At 40.1% G+C, this 12,500-nt stretch overlaps 1 protein-coding gene across 1 annotated transcript in view; it reads left to right on the forward strand.

Annotated features, from left to right (window-relative positions):
- The window catches only part of LOC307255838 (contactin-associated protein-like 4), a gene marked incomplete at both ends in the record, with an annotated part of 119,235 nt that overhangs the window by 97,610 nt on the left and 9,125 nt on the right, over positions 1 to 12,500 (forward strand). The window contains 3 exons of the mRNA XM_080034639.1: positions 322 to 540; positions 9,754 to 9,993; positions 12,250 to 12,471. Coding sequence (XP_079890765.1) covers positions 322 to 540; positions 9,754 to 9,993; positions 12,250 to 12,471 — 681 coding nt within the window. The remainder of the gene's footprint in view (positions 1 to 321; positions 541 to 9,753; positions 9,994 to 12,249; positions 12,472 to 12,500) is intronic.

The following is a 12,500-nucleotide window of genomic DNA, read 5'->3' on the forward strand; positions in this document are numbered from 1 at the left end:
TTTTTATCGCATGTTAAAAATGTTTATTATTTTTCAATTCAAAACTGTTTCAAGTCCTTATTGACAATTTTAAGCGATTCTTAACTCTGTTTTATTTACTGGGAATACAATTAATGCAAAGAAAGACACTTTATGAACTTAACTTTTAGATTTATTTAAAATCCAAAAGACCTGAACGTCTTTTATTCAACTCATCTCTTTATTAATGTAAATGCTGGAGCTTTTTTTCCAAGATGGCACCATATAACTTTTGGCCTATCTCCTAGCAAAACTCATTTAAAACCTCTTTCACGTCTCCCCCCCCCCCCCCCCTCCCTCCAGCCTCCACGTCGGTGCGTTTCTCCCTGGACGTTGGTAACGGGCCTGTGGAGCTCCAGGTTGAGTCTCCGGTCCCTCTGAACGATGAGCGCTGGCACCGCGTCAGAGCCGAGCGCAGCCTGAAGGAAGCCTCGCTCACACTGGACTCACTGCCTGTCTCCACACAGCCAGCGCCAGCCGACGGACACTTCCACCTGCAGCTCAACAGCCAGCTCTTCATAGGTGAGCATCAAGTCAAGTCAAGTCATGGTTGATTTATATAGCGCATTTAAAGGTGCTACGAGGAACTTTTTAAATATTTCTGAAACAGTCTAATTTTTCCTCTGATTATCATAAATTACATGTAACAGCAAACGAGACCATCAGTGCAAAGAATGCTATCTGTATATAGTTTTTTGTAACGCCTTTGTCATGGGTATATATGCTCACCCAGGAACGATAGCTGGCATAGTAAAAAAACTACCACTTATGTCCAAAGGGGGTGAAAGAATGAACACAAACTGAAAGTTCCACAGAGTACCTTTAAAACAATCTCAGTTGACCAAAGCGCTGCACAGTCTTTAAACAATACAAAACAACATATAGGCTAAGCAACATGAAAATAAAAACACAATAAATAGGAGCATAATTGAAATGTTTTGACTAGTGATTCTTCATCCAGGTTATCCAACTTGTGAAGTATTTCTCTCTCCATCTTGGTAAATTGTCAGTTGCCATAGACGTTTCCTCTTTCCCACTGCAATTTGACTATGTTTGGTGCATGTCTTCATCAGTATTTCTGTGTTCGTCACTGATTTACTAACTAGCAAATTAAGCAGCAACCCTCGGTTTTGTGCATACCACTGAAGTCATGTTGAGCCGACTACCAATTAGCATTATGTGTCAGCTTTCATAGAGCTCTGAATGCCACCTGATTTAATAATGGGTTATGTATAAAGGTGGCTGTGTGCTCATGCTGTCCCATTTGTAAGACCTGGTGCAAATTTTAACAGACGTTATGATTCTGACATAACCACACCAGCTGTTGTGGCTAGTCGGTTGAGCTACTTCTTCTCTTGGTTATATGTTGAATAGAATAGAACATCTTTATTTTCATTTTAACAAGTACAACAACATTAAGTGCAGTCCTTGTTCAGTGCAAAAAAACATCACATTGAGGTAGTACGTATGCATAAATAAATAAATTAAAACTATAAAAATAGTCAACTTACTTAAATCAAATCAAAATCAAATCAGTTTTATTTGTATAGCCCAAAATCACAAATACATCATTCACATCCTTTGGATTTTTCGCAAAGAAAGAAATCCGACCCCATTCCTTTTCATAGAAATAAGTTTACTTCATGTTTTAGGCAATGGAGAAGGTCGGGGAAAGTCATTTTTCAAGTTACATTGCTACCCATTCACCCATATGCAAGATACAATGTAAATGGTTTCTTAAATGTTACATAGTTTGACCTTTAAGATACTTTTGTCGAAAATTTAAATAACCATTAATATAAATGATGCACGGTTCTTCACTGCTAGCGGAGCATGGAGAAGTGTGTGAAAGGACAAGCAGTGATAAATCTTCACCAAAGGCACAACACAACTGAATTGTGACATTGCATATTGCCATCACATCCCAACCCCAAAACACAAGCCTGTTGAACATTTCTGAAAAAAAAAAAAGTCATGCGCTACTGAGTCCCTTTACTAAAGCAACTTCTGTTCCCTCAAATAGTGAATACTCACACTCAGCTCTCCTCTTTCAATGCAGCAGACAGAGTGACTCAGTGTAGCAGAGGAATGAATAATTCCTTCTGCTATTCATACGGTTTTGACTATGATGGATGGAGCAACAACCAGCGAGCTAAAGGCCATTTTCTTTTGTCGAAACAGTGTTATCGCAAAAGGCTAATTTATGACATGTCACAAGATACGGAAGAGCAGCTTAGTGACAAGATAGGAGACATCTGTTTTTCTCTGTGTGTTGATGAGGCAACTGACAGCGACACAGACAGCGTTTACTGATAACATACATCACATTCATCGATGCCAATGATTTGCTGTTCTGCGAATGTGCAAGTGACAGAGCTGCTGCGGATTGAATTGTTCAAAATCAGGATAGTAGTAATAACTATAATTAACCGTGTTCTTAGCCTCATGTATGAAGGAATACATGCCATGGAAAAAGGTTTAAAATTCGGTATCCAGGCCTCAGTTTTATTTGAGTAAAAATGACAAGGCAAGTTGATGTTATCACATCAAAGTTCAGAAAAAAAGTGAGAGCGAGCGTAGTTACAGATGCTCAGTTATAAATTCAGGTTGCGTTCCGAATCGCATACTTTCTACTATATAGTCTGTAGAAAAAAGATTTAGGATGTCCTGATTCTTGTGGCCAGATTTAGGATGGTTAGAAGTACCCGGATGTCCTACTTCATTCGGCCAAGATTGTTAGTGTTGAAAACTGCATCCTATTTGGGCGATTCTGACCCACAATCCATTGCGCACGTGAAGTGACGTCACATCGACGAAGCCTCCATATGAAAACAAACGGGGATGCGACGGATATAAAAGCAAGAGGCAAGATCAAGGCGCAATGTTATGATGAAATAATAGAGTAAAGTATGTCCCAATAGTATGCCTACTGCATCCTAACTAGATTATTTTTATCGTCGGATGTAGTATGTAGAATAGAAAAAAGAAAGAGTATGCGATTCGGAACGCAACCTAGTTTTCGTCTTGCGTCCTCCTCTCGCCCCAGGAATTCTTCTTATCTTGCTGTGAGTATCTATCTATGAGTTTAGTTAGATGCACAAGTAGTCCTTTGTTAGCCGATACAGAACTCTCCCTTCTGCTGGGAATAAACTCCTTTCTCACATGAGATTCTCTCCCACATGAAGAATGTCTGCTCTCTATATTCCCTGTCCTGCATTGCATCTATCTGAATAAGGAACATTTTAGATCACACCGTTTAATTTGTTGATTGTTAGTTGATTATATCAAATCTACTTTTCTGACAGTAGGGAAACAGCTAACGTGAAATTCTATTTGAAGAAAAATAAAAATAAAAATAATTTATTCCCGGGGATTTGGTAAACTTGCCATTTTTGTGCGGAGAGGTAATTTTAAAAAAAAAACCTGTGTAAGCCACAGATGTTGTGACAGTTGACATATAAAAGTTGCATGCTGCATTGTCACTTTTATTGTTTTCACTCTAAAAGTGACTTGTTCCTTATTCAGCCTTCAGGTACGATATAACTTACTTTAGCTGTAGTTGTGTATTAATGACAGACAAATACATTTTTCAGGAGTGTGCAAGCAAAGGAACTGTCTGATCATATGCTTATTTATGTGCATTGAGATGGTGGGGAGCTTGAAAATTTCAATAATTTTTATCACCAAAAGTTATACCATGCATACTGTAAAAGGTATAGGATCCACTTTTGTACATAGTCTCATATACTATAAAAGTAAAAGGAATATTCTGTGCTAAACTGCTATTGGCCAAATGCCATCAGCTGATCAGCACTATTGGATATGAAACTGCTGGGTCGATGTTTTCTGGACACTGACCAATAATCACGTTTAATAAACAAAGACATGCACCAGAGAATACTGCTATGTGTAGTGTAGTGTGTGATGGGAGTTTATGGAATGGAGGTCTTTAAATAATCCCTCAATTGAATTTGAATTTGTAGGCAATTCTTCAGACAGACAGACATGTAATTAACCAAACAGCTCACGAAAAAATCTATTGTAAACTTCATCAATAGTGCATCCGAGTTTATCTCCACCTCGTCAGTTCAATTCTACATTTCATACTGTGTGTGACCTCGCAATCTCTATGTAAAACCTGCAAGGGAGGAAAATGAAAAATGAAAATCCATATTTTATTTAAGCAGCTTTTTTTTCATTGCGCAAATATTATGTATGTCACTTCTTATCAGTAAACACATACCCCCACACACACACACACACACACACACACACACACACACACACACATTTAACACACACACACACACACACACACACACACACACACACACACACACACACACACACACACACACAAACACACACACACACACTCTCTCTCTCTCTCTCTCTCTCTTTCTCTCTCTGACACACACACGCACACACACACACACACACACACACACACACATGGTATGGAGCGTAAACAAACCAACATTGACGAGATTGGAGGAAGGCAGAGGTAGGGAAGTGGAGGTGAATATTGATTATAGCTGAATGTGTTTAGCTGATAATCTGCTCCGAGGTCGACCACCACCGTCGGCCTGAAAACATTTATATCTACATCCCTAGTTATCAGTTCAGTCCAGTGGAATAAGTCCAATGGATTTATTTGTTGGAATGGAAATGTGCTGGTATTTATTTATTGCCGGGCTTGGTTTCGTAATGGATATGTTTGACTATCAGGTCTAATTACTTTGAGGTCGTTAACCAGATCATTGTTTTTCCATCAGGTTGTTGTAGCAGATGGCTCTGAGTGCTATAAGTTACTTCAGCCTTATTCAGCATTGCCACAGAGAGGGTAAGCTAATGTAGTGTTAAATGTGTTGGGGTTACTAAAGAGGAAACACACACACACACACCCACACACACACACACACACACACACACACACACACACACACACACACACACACACACACACACACACACACACACATACACACACACACACACACACACACACACACACCTCAACATTAGCACCCCACAGAAGATCATTTAAAGTTTGGATGTTAATGACATTCGCAATAGGACTCCCAGTTGACTTTTCTCCATATGTTTTTTTAATTGGCTACGAGAAACTTTCAGTTCTGGTTGATTCTAGCGCCCCATTTGGACAAAAGCGGTAGTGTTTTTGAACACCCGCTGTCCTACAGATCTTTGCTTGCACCAGCCTGCAGTAAGTGCATTTTTTCTTATAAAAGCAAGTGAAAGAGAGACGGCAGGATGAATGGCGTTATATGACTACTCAAGATAACAATGGTAATATGACGATGGTGAAGCAAAATAAACTTTCATAAAAAAAACATTAATAAACTGAAAAACCATATAAAACAGCTGACGTCTCATTTGCGGTTAGAGGTCAATTATGATCATCAATGGAAAAATTAGAGTGTTTCATAAAAATGTAAATGCTCCTCGTGTGAGGTTTAAAAAACGTACGCTTGTACCTTTAACTTTTTATTTTCGAAAAATACATTTGTTAGATGATAAATATATCATTTTAGTGACTCAACATCCCAAATTACCAGCAGAAATAACAAAAGAATAATTTTGTATTTCTGGAAAATTGAAAATCACATTGAAATATGATTTCAGCAGGGACCAGATATACGGACCCCTGAGGACCTCCACCTCTAATCAAATTCTCTGAACCAATACAGACAAAGTTTATCAGAGAACAAGTACTTTTTACAGGACACTATCATAAGGGTGACGCAGGGTTTTAACTACACATCCTCAAATCAAAATCAAATCAAATCAGTTTTATTTGTATAGCCCAATATCACAAATAGACATTTGCCTCAGTGGGCTTTATATTCCATACAGTATGAGACCCTGCCCTTAGACCCTTAGCTCGGCTGAGAAAAAACTCCCAGTAAAAAACCCTTTACCGGGATTTTAAAAAATTGAGAAAACATCCTGTTGTTGTTTGGATTCAAAATGGTGGAAAATAGCATTTTTCTCATACCTGGTACAATGCATCTGTCCTTGCTCTATACAAAGGTTAATGTTTCTTTTGTTCATTGTCCCTGTTTAAATAAAGTTACATTGCATTACACTCTCCCAGCATCAAACAGACCCAACTGCTTACAGGTAACACACTCAGAGGAGCTTAATGAGGGAGTTCAAAAGACAACATCAAAGAATCTACGTGAAGATTAACTCCCACCGCCAAGCTAAGGACCAAAGCTGTCTATGGAGGACGTTCAATAGAATATCAAACTCAAGTCAAGCATCACCAATATAAATCCTGCCCACTACACTGCACTAAAGCACATGGGGTTGGAAGACAATTCGTGAATTTTAAGATCAAAGTAATCATCAAAGATCATCAAGCTTGGGGTGCTCTGTTTGATTACTGGTAGAGTGAATTCAAGTCATTAAAGGTGGGGTAAGTCATTCTGGAGAACGCCTGTTGTCAAAATCACTTTTTGTCAAAATAAAGTGAATATCTCCTCATGATCCACTACCTATCCTTACTGTGTGTGTGCTGAACAAAAATGCAGTGTTACTAATACACAGCCTAGGCTCTGTAAACTGGTCTGTTAACAAATGGTATTTAAAAAAGGGGGACAGTAGCTTGCAATATGCCCGTGTTCAGAGCCTATAGGAGATATTCAATGATTATGACAAACAGTGATTTGGACAACAAGCATTCTCTAGAATCGCAGACTCCACCTTTAAAGCAAAAGTCATTGTCACAGCAGACCCTGGGTTTCAACTCAAGCTTAGGCTGTTTACTGCGTGTCCTCCCTTCTCTCTCCCCCTTCCAATTCTGTGTTTAAAACTATCAAAACATAGTGAAAACACCAACAATTAGAGCCATTGCATTGCCATTATCTTGCTGCAAATAGGCCTACAAGAAAACTAAACAACACATACACATATTACCTGCTAGCCTTGAGTGGTCAGGATAATTACAGGATCAAATATCCAACCTAAATATTGCTGCATATGGAGGGGGGGGCATTTGAAGCAAAGATGAAAAGGAAACCCTCCAAATCCCTCTTACGGCAGGGAGTTTGGACTGCACACAGCGACACAGTGTGTGGGCAGCACTGCAGTATTATTGTACAAAAGGGCTTAAACCATCCAAAACAGGGCCAATAAATAATGACTTATTAACATTCACAAAGGAAGTGATTTGTGCATTCATCACTTAGCTCACAGGAAAATTTGCTGCGTAGGTTTTTTTTTTACAGCACAAACAGCGATAGGAGAATGAACAATGCTCGGAGATTTTAAATTCATCCCAGGCAATAACCCCGTGCGTATTAATCAAAACAATGCAAATCATTACATTATAAAGAGAGGCAGGATTATGGCTCATAAATACAGAGCACAGTGAAATACCGCTCATTACTTTATACAAGTATATATACGAACCAACGTAGAGGCTTATAATTCAAGCAATGCCTTACAAATCAAGACTTATATAAATACAGTGCATTTCATTTTATGCATTCAAACAAAGCCAATGCCTGTGAATCGAAATAAGTCTATTTTGCCTTTACATACAATATGTCTTCAGGGAGGGATTGTGTGCTTATGAATAAACTGTACACAGTAAGGCATTGTGTGTGTGTGTGTGTGTGTGTGTGTGTGTGTGTGTGTGTGTGTGTGTGTGTGTGTGTGTGTGTGTGTGTGTGTGTGTGTGTGTGTGTGTGTGTGTGTGTGTGTGTGTGTGTGTGTGTGTGTGTGTGTATAGTAATCCTGCAGCAAGCCCCCAAACACAGAAAAATTCAAATATTTGCTTAAACACTAGTCATGAAGTGAAAGCAGTTGAGAAAATATTTTCTGTCGCTCCGTAAGTTGTTTGGTCAGTTTACCGACTTATTGATTTGTTGGTATGACTACAGGAAAAACACATGGAACCAACAAAGAGGCTACAATTAATGCTTTCCTAAATATTAATGCCTGAATGATTTCCTCTACTGTCTATTGTGTTTTGTGTAAGACGAAGTGCTGAGGCAAGTTTTATACCCCCTGTGTTGCTTGGTGGCTATAGTTCAATAATTAATAGGAGTGTGAATTTAGAGTAGAGAGAGGAGAGAAGGCTTAGAAGGGCTTAGTGATTTATTGTCGTGAAATTCTGCTGCTGTTGCTGCTGAACAATAAGAAGTTGTCAGCTTGAAACCCTGAGTGCAAAAAGCTGCCAAGTTTGGGTGCCAAAAAAAATAAAAAGGACTTTCGATTTTGCGATCTTTAAAAGAACGGGAGACTTTCAAGAAGGAACAATGCGGAACAATAGAGTGACCGTGTTACATCACACAGAGAATGTGCAATGTCGAAATGCAAGGGTTTGAACTTATTCTAAGATTTGGTACTGAAGAATAAAGTGAAACAAAAATGTTTGTAGTGTAGTGTAGTGTGTGTGTGTGTGTGTGTGTGTGTGTGTGTGTGTGTGTGTGTGTGTGTCTGTGTCTGTGTGTGTGTGTCTGTGTGTGTGTGTGTGTCTGTTTAGACATCTAGACAGCCGCTTACCGAGCTGTGTGCAGTCAGCATATAAGGCTCAAGGCATAAAATAGTTACGTCTTCAAAACTGTTTTCACCACCCCCATGAATGTTGCCTCATTGCAGTTTCATGGTTGTGTCATTTTATTTTTTTCGTTTGAGAAGAGCGTTGACAGATCGCGGGTTGTGTCGAGAACAAAGGCGACATGATGACAAGCAGAAGGCGGAATGAATAAGTAGGGGAAAAAAGATTATACATTCAGACCTGTCAAAACACAGAGAAAACCTTTTGACAGGAGATGAGAGAGAGAGAGTGAGAGAGAGAGAGAGAGAGTGAGAGAGAGAGAGAGAGAGACAGGAGATGAGAGAGAGAGAGAGTGTGAGAGAGAGAGAGAGAGACAGGAGATGAGAGAGAGAGAGAGAGTGAGAGAGAGAGAGAGAGAGAGAGAGAGAGAGAAAGAGGAGATGAGAGAGAGAGAGACAGGAGATGAGAGAGAGAGAGTGAGAGAGAGAGAGAGAGAGAGACAGGAGATGAGAGAGAGAGAGAGTGTGAGAGAGAGAGAGAGAGACAGGAGATGAGAGAGAGAGAGACAGAGAGAGAGAGTGAGAGAGAGAGAGACAGGAGATGAGAGAGAGAGAGAGATAGAGAGAGAGAGAGAGAGAGACAGGAGATGAGAGAGAGAGAGAGAGAGAGAGAGAGAGAGAGAGAGAGACAGGAGATGAGAGCAGCATGAGAGACTGTGGCTGGTATGTTGCAGTAGATCCACAGCCTGAGACAGCCAGGGATATATTTCACCTCTGTGGACTGACATTCGCTGAATATCTCAAATATAAATTCAGTGCTAAAATCATGCACTGTTGTTTGTCAGGAGGCACAGAGTCCGAGTATTTTCAGTTATTCAGGATTGATATGTATATAAAATGAATATTAATGTATGTTTTAAATGTTGTTTTCCGCTTTTAGTCCTGACCATATAAACCATATTCATATTTATTTTAAGGATTTTAAACCTTTAAATATCAGTTACTTTTACATGATTCTTTTTTTAATGAAAGAACCCAAATGCGTTTTTGGTCATTCAGAATTGATATGAAAATAAAAATAAGTTTATTTGTTTGCAGAAGTGGATTAAAAGAGGCATCACATTGATTTTAATGACATGAATATAACACGAATATGACCATTTTTTGTGCAATATAAAAACTAAATAAACCGCTGCTCTGTATTACCAGGAGGCACAGCTTCTCGGCTGCAGGGCTTCCGGGGCTGCCTGCGCTCCCTGCAGCTGAACGGAGTGACCCTGGACCTGGAGCAGAGAGCCAGCATCACGCCGGGGGTCCGGCCCGGCTGCCCGGGACACTGCAGCAGCTACGGAGCGCTGTGTCAGCACCAGGGCCGCTGTGTGGAGAGAGACAGCGCCTTCCACTGTGACTGTGGGCCCACGGCTTACACTGGGGTCTTCTGCCACACAGGTACAAGAAATACACTGTTAATACACAGCCTAGGCTCTGTAAATGTAAATGTTGCTGGCTACGGTGGACCCCCCTTTGTTTACACAGACAACACCTTTAACTGTGACTGTGGGCTGTCTGCCTATACTGGAGTCTTCTGCCACACAGGTACACACACATTAAGAAACACTTAAAGGTGGAGTCAGGGATTCTGGAGAACGCTTGTTGTCAAAATCAGTGAATATCCTCTACCTGTAAGTACTGTGTGAGTGATTAAAAAAAGGATAAATAGAATAGAATAAGACAGAATAAAAAGTATACAAAAATGGCCAAAGTAGCACCTAACTCCAAAGGGCTGAAGAGGAAAATCACGGTACAGAATATATGTCTCTTGAACTTAAATCTCCATATAGCCGTCCTCTAATAACCCTTTTAGAGCTCTATATATGGAGTGATAATAGGTTGAATTCTCCCAACGCATATGGAAATATAAATGCAGATGTGACTAATGGCAGACCTGAGTGTGTGGGTGTGTTCATATGCTGTTGTCTAAAGGTTAAGCAGCATCCATATTATCTCAGAGAACTTTTCACTTGCTTTTACCGCACTTAGCACTCAGTCAAGAAATACTTAGCTACCACATAACGCCAAAGGTGATGCTCTATATTGTCTGTTCTGTGTGTCTGTGTCTATTTCAGTCTTTTGTTTAAGGTTAACTGTCTGTGATAATGCGTCATAATGTCGAGCGTTATGCCGCCCATGAGTTCAATAACTTAAGTGGGTTCAGACATCTTTGCTATGCTAACTTTATGCGTGTGTGTGTGTGTGTGTGTGTGTGTGTGTGTGTGTGTGTGTGTGTGCGTGCGTGCGTGCGTGCGTGCGTGCGTGTGTGTGTGTGTGTGAAGATTTTTAAGGACTCTCTTTAAACCTCCTTCAACTGAGTATTGATACGCACTGAACCCACGACTCTGAGTCAGAAACACTTTGATGCCTCTGTGAGTCAGTGATGCACTCCAGCTGTGTTTGATATTAATATTTTGGTCTTTTATCCCTGCCTCCTGTTGGGAAATTTAAAGGCCTACTTCACCGGTTTGAATATGAAGGTGTATGGAATTCTGAGATCCTAGTGTAAATGTGCGAATTTTTTTAAATCGGTTCATCCTAGCCTGAGAAAAGGCAGAAAGACCTTTTTTTAACCCTATATTTCTCTTTCTCGTAACTTACTTTGTAAATATTACTGTGATGTCTTTTACTGTGACATCACAGTAATATTTACATAGTACGATTTTTTTTTAACCCTATATTTCTCTTTCTGTGATGTCACAAGAAAGAGAAATATAGGGTTAAAAAAAACACTCTTTCTGCCTTTTCTCAGGCTAGGATGAACCGATTTTAATTTTTTTTGCACATTTATACTACATAGGATCTCAGAATTCAATACACCTTCATATTCAAACCGGTGAAGTAGGCCTTTAAGGACGCAACCCTTTATAGACCATTTTATGTATTATTTAGATATTTATGTTATTAAGAAAATCGAATAGTTCTTTTAAATGATGTGCATCATTTGTTTTCAGGTTGTCCGTCCTCATGCATGTCTGTCACAGCCATTCTGTCACTTTAGGGATTTTTTTATAACTTTGCAAAAATGTCGTCACTGACTCACAGATGATAGCTTCTTAGGAGCTTTACCATCTTTAAAGCTAAGCAGTATTTAGTCTTTAATTGGTATAAAGGATCTCGCCATCAGAGTTGCCCTGGACATGTGGTTCCATTGTTTTCAAAGAACGCCATGTTGCTAAATCATCTCTAATCTATCTTCCACTTATCTTCCATGCCTGATGCCTGACAGTTTGTACCATAACATGTCTGTGTGTCTCCCCCTCTCTCCTTCCAGAGGTGTCTGTCAGCTTCAAATCCAGCACCTCAGTCCTCTACACAAACTGGAAATATTACATCATGTTGAATATAGTGTATTTGTCTCATTGTTAGAGTGACTGTCATAATAATAATAATCAGAGCCATCGCAGGGCAAATGGGAGAGAAAGAGAGAGAGAGAGAGAGAGAGAGAGAGAAAGAAAGAGAGGGAGAGACAGAGAGAGAGAGAGAGAGAAAGAGAGGGATAGAGAGAGAGGAAGAGGGGAGGGGAGAGGGAGAGGGAGAGGGAAAGAGAGAGAGAGAGGGATAGAAAGTAAGAGAGAGAGAAAACATTTCACACAGCTAAAATTCCACGTACATCAACAATAAACAAGTCTTTTCCCTCCTCTCTCCCTCCAGAGGTGTCTGCCAGCTTCCAGTCCAGCACCTCAGTCCTCTACACCTTCCCAGAGCCAGAGTCTGGGTGGGGCAGGAACATGAGCGTGGCTCCCTCCTCCATCTCCTCACCCCTGAGAGGAGAGAAGCTTTCCCTCAGCTTCAGCACCAGACACAGCCCCACTCTGCTGTTCTACCTCAGCTCCCACTACAGACAGTACCTGGCCCTGCTCATCAACAAGCACGGTGAGAGAGAGGCAGGAGGCTTTTATTTT

This window comes from Ammodytes marinus (assembly GCF_949987685.1).
Source record: "Ammodytes marinus genome assembly, chromosome: 9".
In the NCBI taxonomy this organism is placed as follows: Eukaryota; Metazoa; Chordata; class Actinopteri; order Uranoscopiformes; family Ammodytidae; genus Ammodytes; species Ammodytes marinus.